Source organism: Equus caballus, chromosome 21, assembly GCF_041296265.1.
Source record: "Equus caballus isolate H_3958 breed thoroughbred chromosome 21, TB-T2T, whole genome shotgun sequence".
Taxonomy (NCBI): Eukaryota; Metazoa; Chordata; class Mammalia; order Perissodactyla; family Equidae; genus Equus; species Equus caballus.
Window position 1 is genome coordinate 43959938 of NC_091704.1, and position 20919 is coordinate 43980856.

At 39.9% G+C, this 20919-nt stretch overlaps 2 protein-coding genes across 10 annotated transcripts in view; one reads left to right on the plus strand and one right to left on the minus strand.

Moving 5' to 3' along the window:
- The window catches only part of SKP2 (S-phase kinase associated protein 2), a 31109-nt gene extending 25090 nt beyond the window's left edge, over positions 1–6019 (minus strand). For 4 of the 8 annotated variants that reach the window (XM_005604316.4, XM_070245918.1, XM_070245917.1 and 1 more), the window contains exons 1-2: positions 4727–4866; positions 3962–4233 (exon numbers count right to left, since the gene is read on the minus strand). In XM_005604316.4, the coding sequence (XP_005604373.1) occupies positions 3962–4233; positions 4727–4770 (316 nt within the window). In that variant the 5' untranslated portion in view covers positions 4771–4866. Of the gene's footprint in view, positions 1–3961; positions 4234–4726; positions 4906–5541 lie in introns of those variants that run through there. The other 4 variants (XM_070245916.1, XM_023625738.2, XM_070245919.1 and 1 more) reach the window with 3 other exon arrangements.
- The window catches only part of LMBRD2 (LMBR1 domain containing 2), a 50977-nt gene continuing 35114 nt past the window's right edge, over positions 5057–20919 (plus strand). Inside the window, exons 1-6 of one of the 2 annotated variants that reach the window (XM_023625736.2) lie at positions 5057–5434; positions 11818–12051; positions 12305–12399; positions 14009–14104; positions 16736–16903; positions 18070–18280. In XM_023625736.2, the coding sequence (XP_023481504.1) occupies positions 11878–12051; positions 12305–12399; positions 14009–14104; positions 16736–16903; positions 18070–18280 (744 nt within the window). In that variant the 5' untranslated portion in view covers positions 5057–5434; positions 11818–11877. The remainder of the gene's footprint in view (positions 5435–11817; positions 12052–12304; positions 12400–14008; positions 14105–16735; positions 16904–18069; positions 18281–20919) is intronic. The other variant, XM_023625737.2, reaches the window with a different exon arrangement.

A 20919-nucleotide genomic window follows, 5' to 3' on the forward strand; every position in this document is an offset into this window, starting at 1 on the left:
TTTTCTTTTCTTTTTTTTTTTGGTGACGAAGATTGGCCCTGAGCTAACATCTGTTGCCAATCTTCCTCTTTTTGCTTGAGGAAGATTGTCACTGAGCTAACATCTGAGGCAATCTTCCGCTATTTTGTATGTAGGATGCTGCCATGGCACGGCTTGATGAGTGGTGTGTAGGTCTGTGTCTGGGATCCGAACCCACGAACCCAGGGCCGCCAAAGTGGAGCACGTGAACTTAACCACTACGCCACCAGGCCAGCCCCAGCCACATAGTTTTTATCTTCCATAATAAACAGAGAGGAGGATTTAGTCACCAGACGGGAGCCTGGCTTGGGGCCTGCAGAGAGAGACTGCTGAGTGAGGAAGCATGAAAACCTCACAGCCCAGGGCCACTGTCAGCAGATAGCTACATAAAGCATGTGTGGCCTGTTCTACCTTAATTCTGGCAGAGCTGTCAGCCACCTGTCCTGACAACTGCAGACAAAACTCCCTGGAATGATGATCCAGCTACACTGGAGGCCCCAGGCTCCTGGAGGCCCACTGGAAATCCTCTCCACCAGCTGTACCTCATGCTGCATCACTGACTCTACCCCCTCTTCCACACCGCCTAGCCGGTGTGCATTGTGTGTAATTCCATGCACATACAAAGGATACTATTAGTTTCCCTCCTCACCTCTCTCTTAGATGATCACAGAAAACTCACTATTTTTTTTCTTTTACTTCAGATACGTATTTTTTTGTTTGTTTTTCTTTTTTTTGGAGGAAGATTAGCCCTCAGCTAACTACTGCCAGTCCTCCTCTTTTTGCTGAGGAAGCCTGGCTCTGAGCTAACATCCGTGCCCATCTTCCTCTAGTTTATACGTGGGACGTCTACCACAGCATGGCTGCCAAGCAGTGCCATGTCCGCACCCGAGATCCGAACCAGCGAACCCGGGCCGCCGAGAAGTGGAACGTGCGAACTTAACTGCTGCGCCACCGCGCCGGCCCCTCAGATACGTATTTTTTGAAGTCAATTTTAACAATCCAGACTCATTGATTGGACCCTTTCCAGATCCTCTCTTTTCTCAGAGCCTCCACTGTTGCTAAGCGGAAGGAGGAAGCTTGTCCATGTCCAGTGAGAATCATCTCGGAAGCCTTTCACATCTGGGAAGTTTCAGGTCCCTTTGGCACAAAGGGCTCCCTCCCCTGGCCTCCTACAGCACTCACTGCCTGAATACACCGCTGCTGGCGTATTAGCGGCCATTTTTTGCTGTGAGCTTCTTTTGTGTATCGTCTTTTCTCAACTTCCCGTGCAATTTCCTAAAAGACAGCAACCATCCCTTAATCTGCCGTCTTGTTTCCACAGTGCCTTGCTTAAAAAATGTCTTTTTTATTTACATCTGTGTGTGTGAATGTGGAAGGATGCACAGCAATCGTACTCCGTGTTAAAAGCTGGATGCACCAGACAAATTAATCAAAATCTGCTTATCTTGTCAGGAAGTGTCTTTCACCACACTTGGATGGTCAAGCATCAAATTGCCACTGCTACATTTCAGACACTCAATATAGCAATGACACTAAATTTTGAAGGAAAAAAACTACACTAATAGGCTTAGACTAACAGTATTAAGGACAAAGGATAAAGCAGCCTTTCAATGGACATCCGAAATTTCGTTGACTGCATTAACTGGGTTTCCGGATTGAGTGTTGTGTGCCAGGCAGCCTGCTAAGACGTTACGGGAACTCTCATTTAATCTCCACAGCAGCCCATGAAGTGGGTATTATCACTCCATTTCACAAGGAAACTAAGGCTCAGAGAACCCAAATAACTTCCCAAGGTTGGTAAACAGGAGAACAGACATTCAAAGGCAGATTTCTCTGACTTTACCACAATCCTTTACCATCTTTCTAATTAATCCAACTCTTGACATAGATTCCCAGAACATAATTTGAAGGTTCTTTTTCCTAATGAAAAGGTCAAAAACCAAAAAACCCAGATTTTTTTAAAGCAAGCAAGCAACCAACCAATCAACCTTTCTGCACAAAAAGCCAGGTGGGAGAATTTAGGAACATACCTATTTACCTTGGCTCTGCAAGACTTCATCTTTAGGTCTTTAATCTCTTTTTCTCCATCACTCACCCAATTTCAGTTTAGACTCTGATCACCTCTTCTAAATTTCAACAGCCTCCTAATTCTGTGGACTCTGTCAGAATCTATCCAGAATCTGACCACTGCCTATCACCACTCTCATACCTCCTAACAAGTCTCTAAACGCCTACCCTCAACCCCCTACATTTTACTCTCAACACAATAGTGTGTCCTTTTCAAAGGTCACATCACAACTCTTATCAGCATCACCTCTAGCTGATCTCCCACTACTCTCCCTTTTGCTCCCTGCACTCTTAGGGAGGATGGCTACCCTGCTGTTCCTTGTACAGGCAGGACATGCTTCTGCCCCAGGGTCTTTGCACTGGCTGTTCCCTCTGCTTGGGGCTCTCTTCTCTAAGATATTTGCATAGCACATTCCCTCACTCCTTTATGCCTTTGCTTAAAGCTCACTGTCCGAGTGAGGCTTTCCTTCAATACCCTGCTTAAAAGTGCAACCCAGGGGCCGGCCTGTTGGTGTAGCAGTTAAATGCGCACATTCTGCTTCTTGGCAGCCCAGGGTTTGCCGGTTCGGATCCTGGGTGTGGACATGGCACCGTTTGGCACACCATGCTGTGGTAGGCGTCCCACATATAAAGTATAGGAAGATGGGCATGGATGTTAGCTCAGGTCCAGTCTTCCTCAGCAAAAAGAGGAGGATTGGCAGTAGTTAGCTCAGGGCTAATCTTCCTCAAAAAAAAAAAAGTGCAATCCATCTACCCACCTCAGGACTTCTAATCCCTCTTGGCTTGTTTTATTTTTGTTGTTAGCCACAGCACTTATCACCTTCTAACATACTACCTACCAAATTTATTATGTTTATTGTGTCCTCTCTCGAGAACAGAAGCTCCATGAGCATAGAAACATTTGTTTTGCTCACTGCAGTATCCCCAGCACCTAGAACAATGCCTAGCATACAGCATGTTGTCAGCAAATATTTGCTGAATTAATGTTTTAAATGACTTACTAGCAAGAAAAACTGGTAATCCCAGGTCAAGGCATTACGTTTACCCTATGACTTTGAGTACTCTTGGGGTTCTGATCCACTCTGGGAGGCACTCGCTCACCTGCTGAGAAGACTGGGAATGGCGAGCTATTAAGAGAGGAATGATATGGTGAGTTCTACATTACAGTCAGTCCACTCTCACTCTGGGGGATGGATCTGGAGAGGAGAAGGCTGGGATTATGAGTCCATTCCAATCATTCAGGCAAGAGATGTTCACTGAAAGCTTGAGAAATATTTATGAGACGAGAGGGAAAGATTCAATGATTGGGTGGATGTTGGCGGATGGTGGGAATCTGAGCCACCCTCAGGTTTTTGGGTTGGGTTGGTTTAATCCTGGGAGAAATGGAGACAGGGTATATCAGAAGAATCCCATTTGAGAGTGGACCTGGAGAGGTAAGTCTCCTCCACTTAGTTTAACTTTCACGTTAGCAGTTCTTTGATAAATAACTAAAGTGATTATGGCAAAAAGCTCAACCAGGGCTATAGAGCAGCAGAATATAAACAAAAGGAATCCTACAAGAAGATCATGGCCTATATTCCCATTTATCAGTGGCACTGAGCTAGCTTTTGAGCAGATAGATTCCCTTCTAAGAAAAAAGGCAGGAATGTCTTCTCATGGCTTAAAAGTCAATTATGCATTAGAAAATGTATACCCACCAAGATTTCTAAAGACTTCAACGACAATGACCTGTGCCATTTCTTTGGCAAACAGCTTCAGAATTAGGTGATTTTAAAAGGGCCCCACTCTAAAGATCCCTGAACAAATCTCTATTTTATACAACAAAATAGTTCAATCCACCCCTTAGGTGACCTAGAATTTTACCCTCATACCTTACCTGGAAAGTTTTCTCGATTTAGCTTAGGTCTGCGGACGATCACAAAGTCCTTGTCATTCCCTTTGCTCTTCAGCCGTTTTCGTGGGGGGCTCTGCGGGTGACCCAGATTTGAGAGCAGTTCCTGGGGGATGTTCTCACTATCCACCTCCTCCTTCTCCAGAGCAGAGACTCCCATGCCCGACAGCAGTTCACAAGTCTTGCTAGAATCCCATCCCCACGTGAAGCTGGTGGTAACGTTGCTACTCTGGTCGGGAATCTCCTGGAGGTGTTTCCTGCAAAGATGCACAACAGCCAACCCGTTTCTTTCTAAAACACACACGTAAATAATTCCAGGATAGGCCTAAACGGAACTGCAAGTTATGCATTGTAGAAAACTTTCACAGCAGCTAACAGAACTGCATTTTTTACGTGATAATGGCGAGTTCCCAAGAATGAAAGAGAAAATAACCAAAATCGAAAAGGCTCTTTGATTTATGATCGTGCACAAAGCCTCAAGAATTTCCTAGGGTGGAGGGAAGAGAGAAGGAAAGAGGGAGGGCAATCATACACTGATTGAAAGCAGGAAAGCCCGATAAGGGAAGCCAAACAAACCCGCACGCTGATAACTGCACTAAAGCTTCCATCCATCCACGCTTTCCCAAAGAAGCAGCTAAGCAACCATTCACATTATAGCATTAGTAACAATATTAGCAAGTAGCAATATTCGCGGCCTAAATGAATTAAGACGGTCCATTCACCTTCTGCCCCTTTTTGCAATCGGTTTACCTGTGCATGGCGTCCACAGATTCGGGAGTTTTAAATGCGTGCATTAATTGCAGACCTGCCCGCCTCTCGGATTCCCGCTTTGGCGCGCAGCAGCTCACAGCGTGCTACTCGGGCCTCCAGCTGCAAGACCCGCGAACTCTAGCAACGTTTCATCCCCACCGCGCGCGCAGGGCTCTTCTGCCCGCTCTCCTCCGCAGCCGCCGCCTGCGGCCCCGCTGCCTCCTGGGAACTGTAGTTTCTGCCCTGCCCCATAGTCGGGCTGGCTCGCAGCTACTTCCTTCCCTTGCAACTTCGCCCGCCCTCGAGATACCCACAACCCCCCGCGGCTGCGGGGCTGGAAGGCCCACGGAGTAGGCGGGGAAGCGGAAGTGGGCGGCGCTCCGGCTGACTGAGAAATGTCAGCCGCTTGACCGGGAAGGGTTTTCCTTTCCCGGGAATCCGCAGGCCTTCTGGTGACAGTCACCGCCGTCACCTGGTAGCGTGGGTCCCGGACACGGGACGGCTGTGGCAGGCGCGGAGTTTCCCGGTCTTTCCAGACGCTGTCTGGCGAGATCGCGCGGTGAGCCAGAGGAGGAGAGCGTGAGGCACTTGGTGTCTGGGGCCGAGCGCGGCGGACATAGAGAGGACCCTGGAGACCCCAGGCGGCCGCCGCCGCGGGCCCGCGTCCCCGGAACCTGAGTGGAGGCGGTAGCCCGGCCCACCCGCCAGGTGAGAGGCTGCGGGCCGGGGGCGTTCCCCTGTTTTTCCCCTCTGCCTCCCCCGCCGAGGAGAGGGCGGCCCTAAGGACCGGTGTGTGGACAGGATCCTTTGCTCACCTATAAAATAGGCGCTGAGACGACGACGCCCGTCTCCCAGGCTTGGAGGGAGGGGCGGACAAGATAACGCGTGGGAGAGCGTTTCGTAGACGATAGCGCGGTTCGATCGAGAGGCTGTGGTTTGGTTTTAGGGGAGCAGGAAACCACAGTGCATCCCTGTGCAGTGGGCGAGAGCTGCGCGTCCTTCCCCTGGCAGCCTTGAGCGGTCTCAGAAGTGCTAGCGTGGGAATAAATCAGGTGACTGTTTGCACAGGCCTTTACCAGGCAACGCTGGGAGCCACCCGCAAAGCCATTCGGCTGCTCTCGCTCAACCGGTTGCGTCTGGTTGCGTCGCCGCCGTCGAGCCAGCTGCTTTCAGCCTGTCTCCGCGGAGACGAGTCGGGGGGCGCTTAGAGTAGGGAGCGTGCCACATTCCAAGTAGGATGACCATGCGAGATCCATTGTGCAAACCTCATTGTAACGGTGACCCCGGGAAATCAGGGGAAGAAGGAAGGGGAATAAATTCCAACCCTAGTGAAAATGGAGAGGATTTATAAAGTTCAGAAGCAAGCAGGCCAGTCTCATCTCAAAAATATTAGTTCAGCTTGCTGTATGACACACTTTCTTCTTTCTTTATAAAAAATGATTCTTATTTCTTTAAACAATGATTCATTTCTTTAAAAAAATGAATTAAAGCTCCCTTGCCCAGGTATGTGCTTGTTTCAAGGTTGGTGCTTAGCTTGAAAAGTAACCACCTCTTACATGAGGAAGGTATTCATGAACCTTCAGGTTGTTCTTGAAAGTAGGTGAAATTGGTGTGAAGAAGGGATCCGTTCACAAATCGATTTTGGTTGAAACTAGGTAGAGAATACTATGCTGAATGTTCACAATTCGTTAAACTAACATTATATGAAAATATTTTTAAGTGCAGTATTCTGATTTTTTACGTAAAGCCAGCCTTCGGTTACTTTGGCTAAGGAGAAAGCAATTGCCTTCCTTTGAAATCTACATCCTTTCCCTTAAAATCACAACTCATTAGAGAAGTTTTTTTTTGGTGAGGAAGATTGGCCCTGAGCTAACATCTGTTGCCAATCTTCCTCTTTTTGCTTGAGGAAGATTGTTGCTGAGCTAACATCTGTGCCAATCTTCCTCTGTTTTATGTTGGATGCTTCCACAGCGTGGTTTGATGAGCAGTGCTGGGTCTGCACCCAGGCTCCAAACCTGTGAACCCTGGGCTGCTGAAGCCGAGCCTGCCACTGGGCTGGCCCTTCAAGTGCACGCTCTTCACATGGCTCTGAGATGTGTTCTGTCTCTTCACAGCGTACAGACAAAGGAAGGGGTGTTGGGGCTACCTTGCAGATTTAGGGAGATAATCCCAATTTGTCAAGAGAGGCAAGAGGAGGGATTTCTGCCAGCGAGGATCATTTTCTTCTTTTATGAGAATGAGGGTGGGCCCAGGCTGTGGTAACCACAGAGAATGAGAAAAAAAGCATTTGATATCATTCATAGTTTTTTGGGGGGAGTAGGGGAAGACCCATTTAGGGTAAAGCTATGCTTTCATACCATTAGGGCAATTGGTTATCTTCTAGAAACACATTGATGTGAAGGAGGCAGAGGTTAGCGACTAGCATATATTAAAAGACCTACCCTGTGCCTGGAGCTCCTGCTTGGTATTTTACTTTTAGATCTCATTTGATCTTCATAGCAACCTGTGTGAGGTGATTATTTATCCTCATTTAACCGCTTAAATGGCATAAAGTCACACAATTATTAGAGTTGGGATTTAGAACCCAGGTTTACCACAGTACAATAAAACATTTGTATTTTAAAATAGTTGTAATTTTCAGCACTTAATAACACTGGCAAAATTTTTCATACTCGTGTGTTTTACCTTCATATTACTGCATTGATTCTTAAATAATTTTAAAATTATGAAATAATACATATTTAAAATTGAAATTAAAAGCACACATGTACAGGAAAGCACAAAGGAGAAAGTAGAAATCATCTCTTTACTACCCTTGGCAACCACTACTAGCATTTTGGTGTATATCCGTCCATGCGTATATGTGTATTTCCTGTGTATACTCCCTCAGACCCCTCTCCTGTCTCTTGGCATCTCTAAAGTGTCTCCTTGGATCTCACCTTTCTTCTAGGCTGGGGGAATCTGGTGGGCTCTTTGAATTACTGTCTGCAGTGGAGTGTTGCTCTTAGGTGGCCTCAAGCACAGATCCCTCCTCTCATCAGTCATGGCCATGGTAGCAGAATTAGTGATTTATTAAACCCTCAGCTGCTTTTCTCAAAAAGGCAACCGACAATGATGAGACTGGTGGACATTTTTAAAACTTCCAGGACTAGTTAGTACAAACATTTATGTTGTTTCCGTTTTCACGTTTAAGTAATGCTGCTGTGAAAAATAACATTGTGGATAAATCTTTGTTCCCATTTTGGTTTTTCTTTAAGTTATTTAAAGAGGAATTACTAGGACAAAGGTATGTATCTTTTTTAAGGTTTTTGATACATATTGCCAAATTGCTGTCCTCTCCGGTAATGGGTTTTTTTAATAAGCCAAACTTGAGTTGTCCAATCTTTGTTTATATTTTTTAGATTTTAGTCAACAATTATCTTATCAATTTAATATACAAATAACTAAATTAGGTGGAGCATATGGCACCCCCAGCTTTGAAGAGAAAATTACTCAGTTGAAATAAACAAAAGAGGCTATAGGAATTCATAAGGAACCTTGGGAAGTACTGTCATTCTGGACTGTAAAAAAGCAATTCCTCACTTGAATTTAGGTACAAGGTCGATGATATGGACTTTAAAACTAGCATTTTCTCATCTCAGGTTAGGGAAACCCCAGTTTTCATCTCCAATTTCATGGGACCCCCTAGGCCTAACTTTGTGTCATAACAAGGCTAAAGAAGTTCAGCTTGAACAGTAGTATGGGAAACAGAATAATCCACTCCCAAGGCTGTCTACACCCTAAACCAGTAAATATGACTAGATGATCTAGGTGGGCCCAGTGAGATCAGATGAGCCCTTAAGCAGTGCCTTCTCCTAGCTGAGGGCAGAAGAGGAAGTCAGAGATTCCAAGCATGAGAAGAATTTGACAAGCCATTGCTGGCTCTGAGATATGTGGGGCCATATGAAAAGACTGGAGAGAGGCCTCTCTAGAACTGAGGGCGAATACCTGCTGACACTCCGCAAGGACACGAGGATCTCAGTCCTATGACCGTAACATAATGAATTTTGCAATAGCCTGAATGTACTTAGAAATAGATTATTCCCCAGAGTCTCCAGAGAGGATCACAAATCTGCTGACACTTTGATTTCAATCTTGTGAGACCCTAAGCAGAGAACTCAATTGAGCCACGCTAGGCCTGGACCCACAGAAACTATGAGATGTGGGTGTTGTTTTAAGCCACTAAGTTTATAATTGTTTATAGCAGCATAATACACAGAGCATGGGAAGAGATACAACAGTATCATCTCTTTATTACTAGAATAAAGGATCTGTAGGATCCAAAGGATTCCATTTATTCATCTACAGTGTTTTAAAGTACTGACTATGAATCAGACCGAAAAACTGACAGCCATAGGAAAAAAAAATATTAGTAGCTAGTGGCAAGTTTATCTCTGATTTTGTTGTTTGCTTATGCCCATAATCTTACCGCCTATTATTGATGTTTTCATATATTTCTGTGTTGTCTTTTTTTAAAGACTTTTTTAAAGTCTTTTTTAATGCATATTCTGTAAAATTATGTGTATCTAGTTTTTCAATTAATGTTATGGTAATTTTCTAATGTTATTAAATAATCCTAATAAACATTATATCTTATACTTCAATAATATTCCATCGTTTGTTTCTGTCATACTTTATTTAGCATTTCCTTGGTTATCTATAATGTTCAGTATTCTTTTCTGTTGATTTAATGATTGTCTTATTCCTTGCACTGAACAGTTCAGGTAAATAAATATCTAGATCAAACTATAAAGAGATTTTCACATAATTATGTTGCAGTTAAATTCACATTGAATGATGTTCTTTTAAAAGCTGGATCTTGAAGATGGTAATGGTTTTCATCAGCACATTCTACGTTGCGCTGTTGGCTAACTACTTAATCTATTTTTGGCTTAAAAATAAGATTTGACTTACTCTTATTGTGATAGTATAAGTTTTCCCATAGAATATGAAATTTGAAATTTTGAGTAGTAATTAGAAAGAGGCAGAGTTTTGAATTGTAATAAGTATTTGTAAAATCAATTTTGGAGATCGTAACAAGAGTTTTATATTATCTTTGAAGTCAGCAGTAATAAAACATAGCTTATATACTAAAGTATACCACTTTTTTTTGTTCATTCATTTATTCATTCAACAAATTTTTTCTTTTTTTTGTTTTTGCTGAGGAAGATTCGCCCTGAGCTGACATCTGCTGCTAATCTTCCTCTTTTTTTTTTGTATGTGAGCCACCACCACAGCATGACCGCTAACAGACGAGTGGTGTAGGTCCGCACCTGGGAACCAAACCTGGGCTGCTGAAGTGGAACATACCAAACTTAACCGCTAGGCCATCAGAGCTGGCCCTAAATATTTCTTGAATATCTGTTATATGCCAGACACTATATTAGAGACTTAGGATACAGCACTGGATAAAATAGTCAAGTCTCTGCTCTCATGGAGTCTATGTGTGAGGGGGGGATTACCTAGGAACAATAAATATAAAGAATAGACATTATATCAGGTAGATAAGTGTTTTGAAGAAAAATGTAGCAGGGTAAGGTAATAGGCAGTGACAAAAGGGGATAAATTTTAGATATTTAAGAAAAATGAAAATATGGATGCTTGAAATGCACAGAGGAATTGGAAGAAACCACTTCAACAATATAAAGAAATAGTGAAGAAAATAGTTTATTAAATGTGATTTTTGTTTGTGATAGTTCACATAGGGGTATTTCCTATATAAATTTAAATTTAGCCTGTTAAATTACTCAAACTTTCTTTGTTCTTTTTATAACTAGTTTTGGCTGGAGGTGTTTGTTGATTTGAAGTATTTTGTTGACTCTGCCTTATTTTGTTTTCGTGGGTTTCATCACAGTCTTGGTTCTTTATGTTAAGGTATTAATTCCTTGGAATATTTAGTCCATAGACAAACAGAAATGCTTAACATTGATTGTACAAGGGTGAAAAGTATATAATGCCTTCAGTTAGTAAAGGTGAATTGTTTCATAAGAGTAGAGAAATGTCAAATAAAGCATTTGCTGATGCCTGTATCATCAGCATTTACAACTAAAAAATATTTTCAAATGTATGACTTTTCAATAATCATTGATAAGTTTTTCTGCATATCAAATAGATAAAGTAATTTTCTTTAAAGAAAATAAGATTTGTATAGATAAATAGAAAGCGGTAAGTATATTAAGTGAAGCGATAAATTAATAAGAATTTCAAGTCATGAAAGTTGAGTTGTTAGACAATATTAATGCTAAAGAAAAACACCATTTTGAACAGAGGAAAGGGTTACTTTCAGATGGTCTCTGTCTTTCTGTCTCTTTCTCTCTCTCTTTTAGAAAATCTTATGTAATGGGCTTTGGATGATCTTAGAAAACCTCATTTTAAGAAATATCCAGTTTCCTAGGATCTAGTCAATAGTGTATTTGTATGAAATATTCTGTTAGGACTTACAACATTAAGGAACAAACTCCAAATGACACTGTTGAAACTGTCCATGTCTAGTATTCTTGTTTTATAGTATTTTAAGAACTTGTGTAAGTTTTGTTAAAATACGTTTTTTTCCTGAAGGTATAATTTATGTGAGATTTTTCATATATGCTTTAGAAAATAAGATATAAATACTTGAGAGTAGGAACTATCCTTTTCTTTTTATATTTTTCTTTTCTTTTTTTTCTTTTTACTTTTTGTGAAGAAGATGGGCCATGAGCTAACATGTTACAACCTTTCTCTTTGTGCTTGCAGAAGATTGTCTCTGAGCTAACATCTGTGCCAGTCTTCTTCTATTTTATGTAGGATGCTGCCATAGTGTGCTTGACAAGTGGTGCTAGGCCCCGTGCCTGTGAGCCAAACCTGCGAACCCTGGGCCACCAAAGCAGAGTGGACAAACTTAACCACTATGCCACCAGCCCAGCCCCAGAATTATCCTTTTCATCTTATTTGTAGTCCAATGTAAAGCATGACAGTTTTCCGAAGACCTTATTAATACATTAATAAATATTGAGGAAATTTTCAACTGGTCGTTTCCTATGTTAATGCTGCATATTTTTTTTTTTTTTTTTCAGTTTACAGATGTGATCCAGACCATGTGAATTACTTTGGTCAGTCGGAGTGAACATTCGATAATGAGTGGTGCAGCATTGGGACTCGAGATTGTTTTTGTCTTTTTTCTGGCATTATTCCTACTTCATCGATACGGAGACTTTAAGAAACAGCATAGACTTGTAATTGTTGGAACGCTGCTAGCTTGGTATCTCTGCTTTCTTATTGTCTTCATACTGCCTCTGGATGTTAGTACGGTAAGAGGTGAAACGGATTTTCACAATTTAAATGGCAGTTGTAATCATACAGCGTGCTTGAGATATGTTAGTTCTTAAGACAGCTAAATTATGTAAGGTTATATTTATATTTTGAATTTAAATGTTACTATATGAATTTGATCATTAAAAAGCATAGCCAGGAGGGTAATTTTGGGTAGATAGATTGATACACTCCAATATCCCTAAAGTACTTGATAACCCTTTGATTTTCGTTTTTAAACCATTGCTTTAGACAATATACAACCGGTGCAAGCATGCTGCTGCAAACTCCAGCCCTCCCGAGAATAACAGCACTACAGGAGTGTATGCTGCTACCCCAGCTCCAAGGTATTTTTTTTTTTTTTAATATTGTAGAGGGCAAATTGTTTAAAAATTGTCAGTTTTTACCATCTGGATTTTGTATTTATAAAAGTGTATCCTCATTCTCTACTCACCCCTTCTGCACCTCCATCCTTTGCTAGTAGACTTAATTACTTTGTATTTTCTTTAAATTTAAATCTTAAATTTAAATTTTAAATATTTGTTGGTGCATAAGGCGTTTCAGTAGATGCTAATGAGAAACTTGGAGAAGACCTGATTTTTTAGTTTTGGTTTTACCATTTACTTAGTATGTGACTTCCAAAAGCTATTTTTCCTCTCAGCCTCTGTCTTCGATCTAAAAAATGGGGCATATGTTTTCTCTTTTGCCTAATTTATAAGGTTGTAATAAAGAACAAGGAGGTTATTCTGTATGTAGCATATGCCTTTCATGTTGCACATCCTTTGAAATCATTACAGTTTTAGACCAAGAATGAATAAAGTTCAAATTATCAAAATGTTATGTTAAATTCATATCAAGCTTCCAAGTAAAAAACTAATATATGTTGACTATAGCTTTTACCAATGCTTTAGGTAATATTTTCATGTTTCTTTGTGCAGCTTTTATTATTATTTTTTTAACCTAATCTGGATAAGGGTAAATTTAAAATGTAGACATTACTCCCCTTTGAACCATCATTACAATTGATATAGATCAGCAGCAATTGTGGATTTTTGGAAGCCCTTGGACTAAGGAATATCCTTACAGTCCAGGAAGACTGACTGTTAATGGAAGAATATGTGGTCAGATACACATCAGATCTTCAGAAAATTTACAGAATTATCTCTAAGTGCTGGCATGTATCTCCATAGGAGCTATGCTATAGTGATTGATTTAGTTAGCATTTCAGTTTCCAGGAATTAGTCACCTAATTTCTTCCCCCACCCCTCCCAAAAATAACCAGCCCCACAAATGGGGTGAGTGTGTATTTTAAAGGTAATCATCAATTTTAAAAGTAATCAAATCAGAGATTTAATTTTATGATGCATTTGCTTTTAAAGACTATTGCATTTTTAGACTATTAGGTGAACATTGTGTCCTCTTTTTACTCAGTGACGAAAAATACCTTGAAAGTTGAAAATTGAAGTGGTGTTCCTCTCTAGAACAGACTGTTTTGTTCCCTTTGGATGTGTTTTTTAGCTTGACAGTCAGCTTTGAATTTTAAGTTTTCTATGAAATTTTACAAATTAGAGTCAATGATTTAATATCTGAATGTAAATGAACTTTGCCACGCACAAATTAATCATGTAATTCATTTATTATTATTATTTTTATTTTTTTTTGGTGAGGAAGATTGGCCCTGAGGTAATATTTGTTGCTGATCTTCCTCTTTTTGCTTGAAGAAGATTGTCCCTGAGCTGACATTTGTGCCAGTCCTCCTCTATTTTTTGTATATGGGATGCCACTATAGCATGGCTTGATGAGTGGTATGTAGGTCCATGTCCAGGATCCAAACTCGTGAACCCTGGGCCGCCAAAGCAGGGCAGGCAAACTTAACCACTATGCCACCAGGCCAGCCCCTGTAATTCATTTAAGTTGTCATTTATGATTAATTGGCTTTAAATTGTTATTAAACAGCCAACATCCCTGTTTTAAGCCATGGAGTTACATTCCTGATGGAATCATGCCAATTTTCTGGAGGGTGGTATATTGGACATCACAATTTTTAACATGGTAAGTGGTAGTGAAGAATAAAATTTTTAAAAGTTTGGTTAAAGTAAAAAAAAGTGATTTTTTTTTTTAGTGAACCTTCATGCTTTAGAATTTATTCAAATATCATTTATTTTCCCCTTAAATCTGTCCTCTCCCTTTCTGCTTGTGCAAGTCTCTCCCATCTTAAAAGAAATGAAAAACCAAACAAAAAATAAAAAACAAAAAATTTTTCTTATTATCCTTCTTTTCAAGTTATTGTCGTCTCTCTTGACCCTCTTCAGTTCATTTTTCCAGCCCCGTTATTACATCAAACTGCTTTGGCTAATATCATCATCTCCTGAGTTCTGTCTGCTTAGCCCAGCCTTCTGAATTGCCTTCATGGGCTCCATTTCTGTGACTCATTTCCTAAATATTGGTATTCCCTAGGGTCCCATCTTTAGTCCTGTTGTTATCTGACTCTCCCTGCACAGCTTTAATTATAGCCATAGTTTCACTGACATGTGATGCGTTCTGAATCTTACTTTTTACCCACTGTAGCTTTGTCTTTTGGCGGTGCTCCAGACTCACATTTTATCCACTGCCTGCTGAGCATCTTAGATATCCTGCAGGGACTAAGCTCTAAAACTGGAGGTAGTGAACACTGCAAGCGAAAATCGTGCAGCAGAGTAGAGCAGTGCCCCTTTAAAGTCATGTTCATTGAACTCGACTGGGCCCTGAACATTGCCAGACTTTCCTCCTTTGTTTCTCTAGTCTACTTGCTCTTTGTTCTTCACCACAAATCTTTCCAATCACTTCAGACCTCTGCTGTTCCCTTTGTGGCTCTCTCTCCTACCCGCTAAAAACAGTCACCTTCTCTCATAGCAGATGACTATACTTTCTACCTTAGAGTGAAAGCAGATGTCATCAGATGGCAGCTCTTTCAGCTTCTCACCAACGGACCCTACCTACCTACCCATCCGTTCTTCCTTCCCCTCCCCTTCAGTTGAAAGACTCCCTCTTATTACAGTTAATCCTTCTTCCTGAAATATGAACCTATCCCCGTCAGCTCTTGTTACCAATACTTTCAGCTTCCAATTTCAACAAAGCATGCACAGTTCTCTCATACTTTGAAAACAAAGGGAAACAAACAAAAAGTCTCTCAAATCACAGCCCTTTCCAGCTTTTAGCTTCTACCTCAATGATCGACCCCTCATCACAGCTAAATGTTTTTTGGAGACTTTTTTTATTGAAATATAAATCAGTACAGAAAACTGCACAGATTGTTGTTTAGTTTGATTTTTTCAAAGTGAATACACCCATATAACCACTCAGATGATGATATAGAACATTAAACAGTGTCCCCAGAAGCTTTCCTCATACCCTTCTCCCAGTCTTTACCCTCCCCAAAGGTAACCATGATTCTGACTTCCATCACCATAGAATAGTTTTGCCTGTTTTTGAACTTTATATACATGGAATTAGACAATGTGTACTTTTTTGCATGTCTCTTTTTTTGCTCACATATTTGGAAGATTAATCTGTGTTGTGTTGCATATATCAGTATTCTTTCCTGTTTCATTTCTGTAAAATGTTCCATTTCATGAAAATACCATAGTTTATTCTACCCAGCTAAACTTCTTAAATGAGTTGTCTACATTTAGTTTCTCTGTTTGCTCATTGCTTACTCATTCCTCAACCCATCAAACCCTATTTTTTACCCCCACTTCTCCCCTCACACATACAGCTTCTTAATTTACTTGACCTCTTGGCAACATTTGATTCTATTGTTTTCTCTCTCCACTTTCAAACACTTTCTTCTTCTGGTTTCTACTCCATATGCTTCTTAGTTTTCTTCCCTACCTCTCTACACAGTTCTGTCTTAGTCTCCTGTGCTGGACCCTTCTCCTGTTTCTCTACCTCTCCTTTAAAAGTTGGTATTTCTCAAGGGTCAGTCTCAGTTCTTTCCTTCTCGTTCTATGTACTCACCCTTCCAGATCTCATCTACTCATGTTATTTCAGTACTATTGATGTGATGACTCTGGAATCTACCTGTCTTTCTAATCCTCTCTGCTGAACTCTGAAGCTGGATAGGCAGCTACTTCTGTGCAGCTCCTTTTGGATGTCTCCTAGGTACTTCAAGATCAGTATATTGACAACCAATTTTCTCCCCTCCTGCTTCTGACCACGCCACCACCCCTTACTCTGTCCCGAATAGTTCCAATGTTGTTCCCTCTCAGTTCATTCTCCATGCTGAATTCTTATCAGTCTTTAGAAAACTAAAATTAAATCGTGTCTCCTTTCTGTTAAAGAAAATGATTCCTCATTATTCTTTGAGTGCAGTCCAAACTCTTTATAAAGACCTTAAAGAAAGGCCTTTTTTAGAGTCATCTTCAGTCACTCACATTGTGGCACTCCCTACTGGTCATTGTGGCCTCCTTTGCTCCCAGGAATGCTTTGCTGTCTCCTGCCTTAGGGCCTTTGCTCTCCTCAATTTTAATATTAGAAAATTATTAAATCATCTATTATAGTTTATTCAGTGTTAATAATTATTCAAAATCATATTTAATTGTGAAAAGAACTGCAAGTTAAAATTGAGATTCATGTATTTCTGGTATTTTGAAATTATGCAGACATATCAAGTGTTTTTTAATTATATTTTTTCCAACCATCTAGGATTCTGTTACCTTTCATGCAGTCATATGCAAGATCAGGAGGGTTTTCTATCACCGGAAAGATCAAAACTGCACTGATTGAGAATGCAATCTATTATGGCACCTATTTGCTGATTTTTGGAGCATTTTTAATTTATGTAGCTGTAAACCCACATTTGCACTTAGAATGGTAAGAAAAGTTGTCTTCTTAACATTGTTTCTGTGTATTTTGTTTTTAAAAATTAATTTTTATCTCATATATTCAGATAGATATTTCATCAAGAAACATATCAAGTTATATGTTTTATAGATTCCCCCAAAAGAATGTCTGAATATGGGACCGGCCCAGTGGCGCAGCGGTTAAGTGCGCACGTTTCACTTCGGCGGCCCGGGGGTTTGCCGGTTCGGATCCTGGGTGTGGACATGGCACCGCTTGGCATGCCATGCTGTGGTAGGCGTCCCACATATAAAGCAGAGGAAGATGGGCATGGATGTTAGCTCAGGGCCTGTCTTCCTCAGCAAAAAGAAGAAGATTGGCAGCAGTTAGCTCAGGGCTAATATTCCTCAAAAAAAAAGAATATCTGAATAATTCATATTACTAAGAAGGGAAATATGGAATAACATCTTTAATTACAGCTATTAGACAAAGGACTAATGCTTTGTCTAATAGCTATATTTTGAAAGTATTGACCTTATCAAGACTTTGGATAGTCTTTTGAATTCTAGTTTTTTTTTTATTGGAACTTGTAAGTGTTTTTTCTTCTGTTCTAACTATAGTTTGAGGGTGTATTTCTCTTTACTGTTAGATTTAGACATTGCAATAAAATTGAAATCTGTATTATACTTGTGCTCTGTAATATACGTGAAGAGGTACATCTGAAAAATTTAGTAATAGAGCCATAGTGATAATCCTCACTGTTGCATTTCTGAGATTTGTGTAGGTCTGTCTCAACATGAGTTAAAATTTTTTTAAGCTTTAAAATTTTTCAGGCTTCTCTTGGTTAATACTGAGTAAGAAGGTACCTAGTGAAAAATATGTTTTCTTCAGGAAAATCGGTACATATTTTTTGCCATGAATTATCCTAGATTTTAATTTTAACTGTAATAGAAGCAGTCTTTCCTGTGTTAAAGTTCATTTATGCAGTCACACTCTAACTTTCCATTAAAACCCACAGATTACCTGCTGTTACTTAAACAGTAGCTGAGGATTTGAAGATCTAGTTTTTTAATATAAACTCCTAGCCATCCTTTAGTGCTGTTGTTTTCTGAGAAACCATTTAACACTAGTTTCATTTTATATTTTTGTTGGAAAAATTTATCTATCACATCTATCTGCTTGTGTTTTCTCTTTCTTAGGAACCAGCTTCAGACAATTGGGATAGCTGCTGCAAATACATGGGGTCTATTTCTTCTTGTGTTGTTGTTGGGGTATGGCTTGGTGGAAATTCCTCGGTCGTACTGGAATGGAGCAAAAAGAGGATATCTACTTATGAAAACTTATTTTAAGGCAGCCAAGTTGATGACAGAGAAAGCAGATGCAGAAGAGGCTTTAGAAGATGTCATGGAGGTAATAAGTTTAAACCTTACAATCAGTAGTCAGCAAGTTGTGTGCATCTTCTTTCTGATACACTGTTGGGCTTTAGACTGAAAATCTGGCAATGCGCAATTCTTAAGAATTGCAGAATTCTTCTAAGATGACTTCTTACTGGCAGTTCAGCTTCATGAGGTGTCTTCTCCATCTTCTAACTGACAAAGATTTAGGGAGAATATATTCAACAGTGCAGGGTTGTGCTTGTTGTCTTGGGGTAACTTTTAATAGTGCCTCTTTTACTCTCAAAAGTCTCTCAGATTAAATGATAAGTTATATGATTACCCTGACAGAGTGGAAGTGAAAATAGCAATCAGAGGACACTTCTTCCTGAAAGTTTAACCAAAAGTGATCCCACCAAGTCTGGAAACCCATTTAGATAACAGTTTGCATTAGAGTTTGTATCAATAAGTTTTGTTTCCCATCTGTAATCTTAGTAAGGCAGTTCATTTTATTCACTTGTAAAAGGCAGATGACTTGAACTAACTTCACAAAGTTGTTAAAAGTAAAAATTTCAATAATATATATAAAAATATACAACAAATTATAAAATTTTGCTGTTAAATAATAGTTTGGTTATTGATTTAAAAGGAGATTAGTGTAGTCCCTCACATTTTGCTTTTCTGGGGAAATATGCTATTCTGATAATGTTACTCTCCAACTTAAAGCCTCATGTTGAAGGTGTTTCATTTATGTTAGAATAACTCCAAAATATTTTAATGTGGCCTGTCAGAAAATAATTTGGCCCATGTGTAGCTCCCCAGCCTTATCTCAAGCCTCTGTCTTCCTCACATTGGTCAATTTTGGTTCCTCAAACTTGCTAGTGATAATGAAATAGCAAACACTTATATAGACTTAAATTTCCCAGTCTTGACTTTGGTTCCTCAAACGTAATAATGGTGATGATAATAGCAAACAAGTATGTAGCCTTACTTGTTTGCCTATGACTTTCTGAGCACTTTACATATATTAATGCATTTAATTCTCACAACAACCTTATGAGGGAGATTTTTTTATAGCCGTTATATTAATGAAGAAAACGAGGCACAGAGAGGTTAAGTAAGTTTCCTATGTTTACACAGCTAGTGAGTGGTAGACCCAGCAGTCTGACTTTAGTTCATGCTTTAACAGGGATTGGCAAACTTTCTGTAAAGAGCCAGATAATAAATATTTTAGGCTTTGTGTGCTACATGGTCTCTGTTGCAACTGTGTCACTGTAGCATGAAGGCAGCTGTAGACAATAGGTAAATGAATGAGCGTGGTTGTGTTCCAAACAAGAACAGGTGGTGGGCCAGATGTGATCTGCTTGCCGACCCCTACCCTTACCATTACATTCATCGCCTCTCTTTTCTGTCTTTGAGTGTGCTATTCCCAAACTCTTGGAATGCTCTTTTCTCCACTCTCTTCAGCTAATTCCTACTTCATTTTCAGGTCTCAACATAAGTGAAAATTCTTCAGGAAAGCCTTCTGTCTAGTTTCCTGGGGCTGTCATAATAAAGTACCGCAAAATCGGTGGTTTAAACAACAGAAATTTATTGTCTCACAGTTCTGGAAGCTAAAAGTCCAAAGCCAAGGTGTCAGTAGCGTTGGTTCCCTCAGAGGGCTGTAGGGAGAGTCTGAACTGTGCCTCTCTCCTAACTTCTGGTGGTTTGCCGGCAACCTTTGGTCTTCTTTGGCTTGTAGGTCTCCGCCTTCATATGCACATGGTATTTTCCCTGTGTACCTGTCCGTGTGCAAATGTCCCCTTTTTATGAGGGCGCCAGTCATGTTAGATTAGACGTCCCCTGCACACCAGTATGACCTCATCTTAATTTAACCAGTTATATCTGCAGCAATCCTATTTCCAAATAAGATCACATTCTCGGGTACTAGGTGGTCAGGACTTGAACATAAGAATTTTTAGGGGCGCATAATTCAACCTGTGGCACCTTCCCTGGTCATCCAGACTCTTAGACTCTTGGCAACCATTTTTAAGTGCATGGATAAATGAACAAAAGAATGTACACTATGACTGAAAAATTTTATCTTGACTTTGCAGCTTATAGTCCCTGTAAAATGTAAGAACTGCAGCAGAAAACATTGATTCAAAATGTAGGAGTAAATCTCCTGTAAATAGTATTCTATTACATTTCCTCAGGCATATGGTGGATATTATTACATTTTTCAAAAGAAAATTTTTTATATTTATATTTGAAATTTTGAATTATTTTGAAAAAATATTTTAAAAATTTATATTTCATACAATAAAATAATTAATAGAAGGTAATTTAAATTTGATACTGTTCCCTCAAAAGTTGGTGTTAAATTCAGTTGTTTCAGATTTGAGGAATACGGATTTCACCATTCATTCAGTATTCCTTCAGCGAAAGTAAGTCTGGTTTTTTATTAGAGATCTGGATTTTGCTAGGAGGAATCTTCACTGTCTGAATAAAGACAAGTTTTGTTGTTGTTAGGTAGGAGTCGTCTACTCAGGAATAGGATGTGGAAAATTAAGGACTGGCATTGGTGCTTTCTTTGCTATTTTAGTATAATATTCATAGGTTTAAGGTATACGGAATTAAAAAATTTTAGATAAGAGAAAATTTCCCATGTAAATAAGAAATTACTCTTTTCTTAAT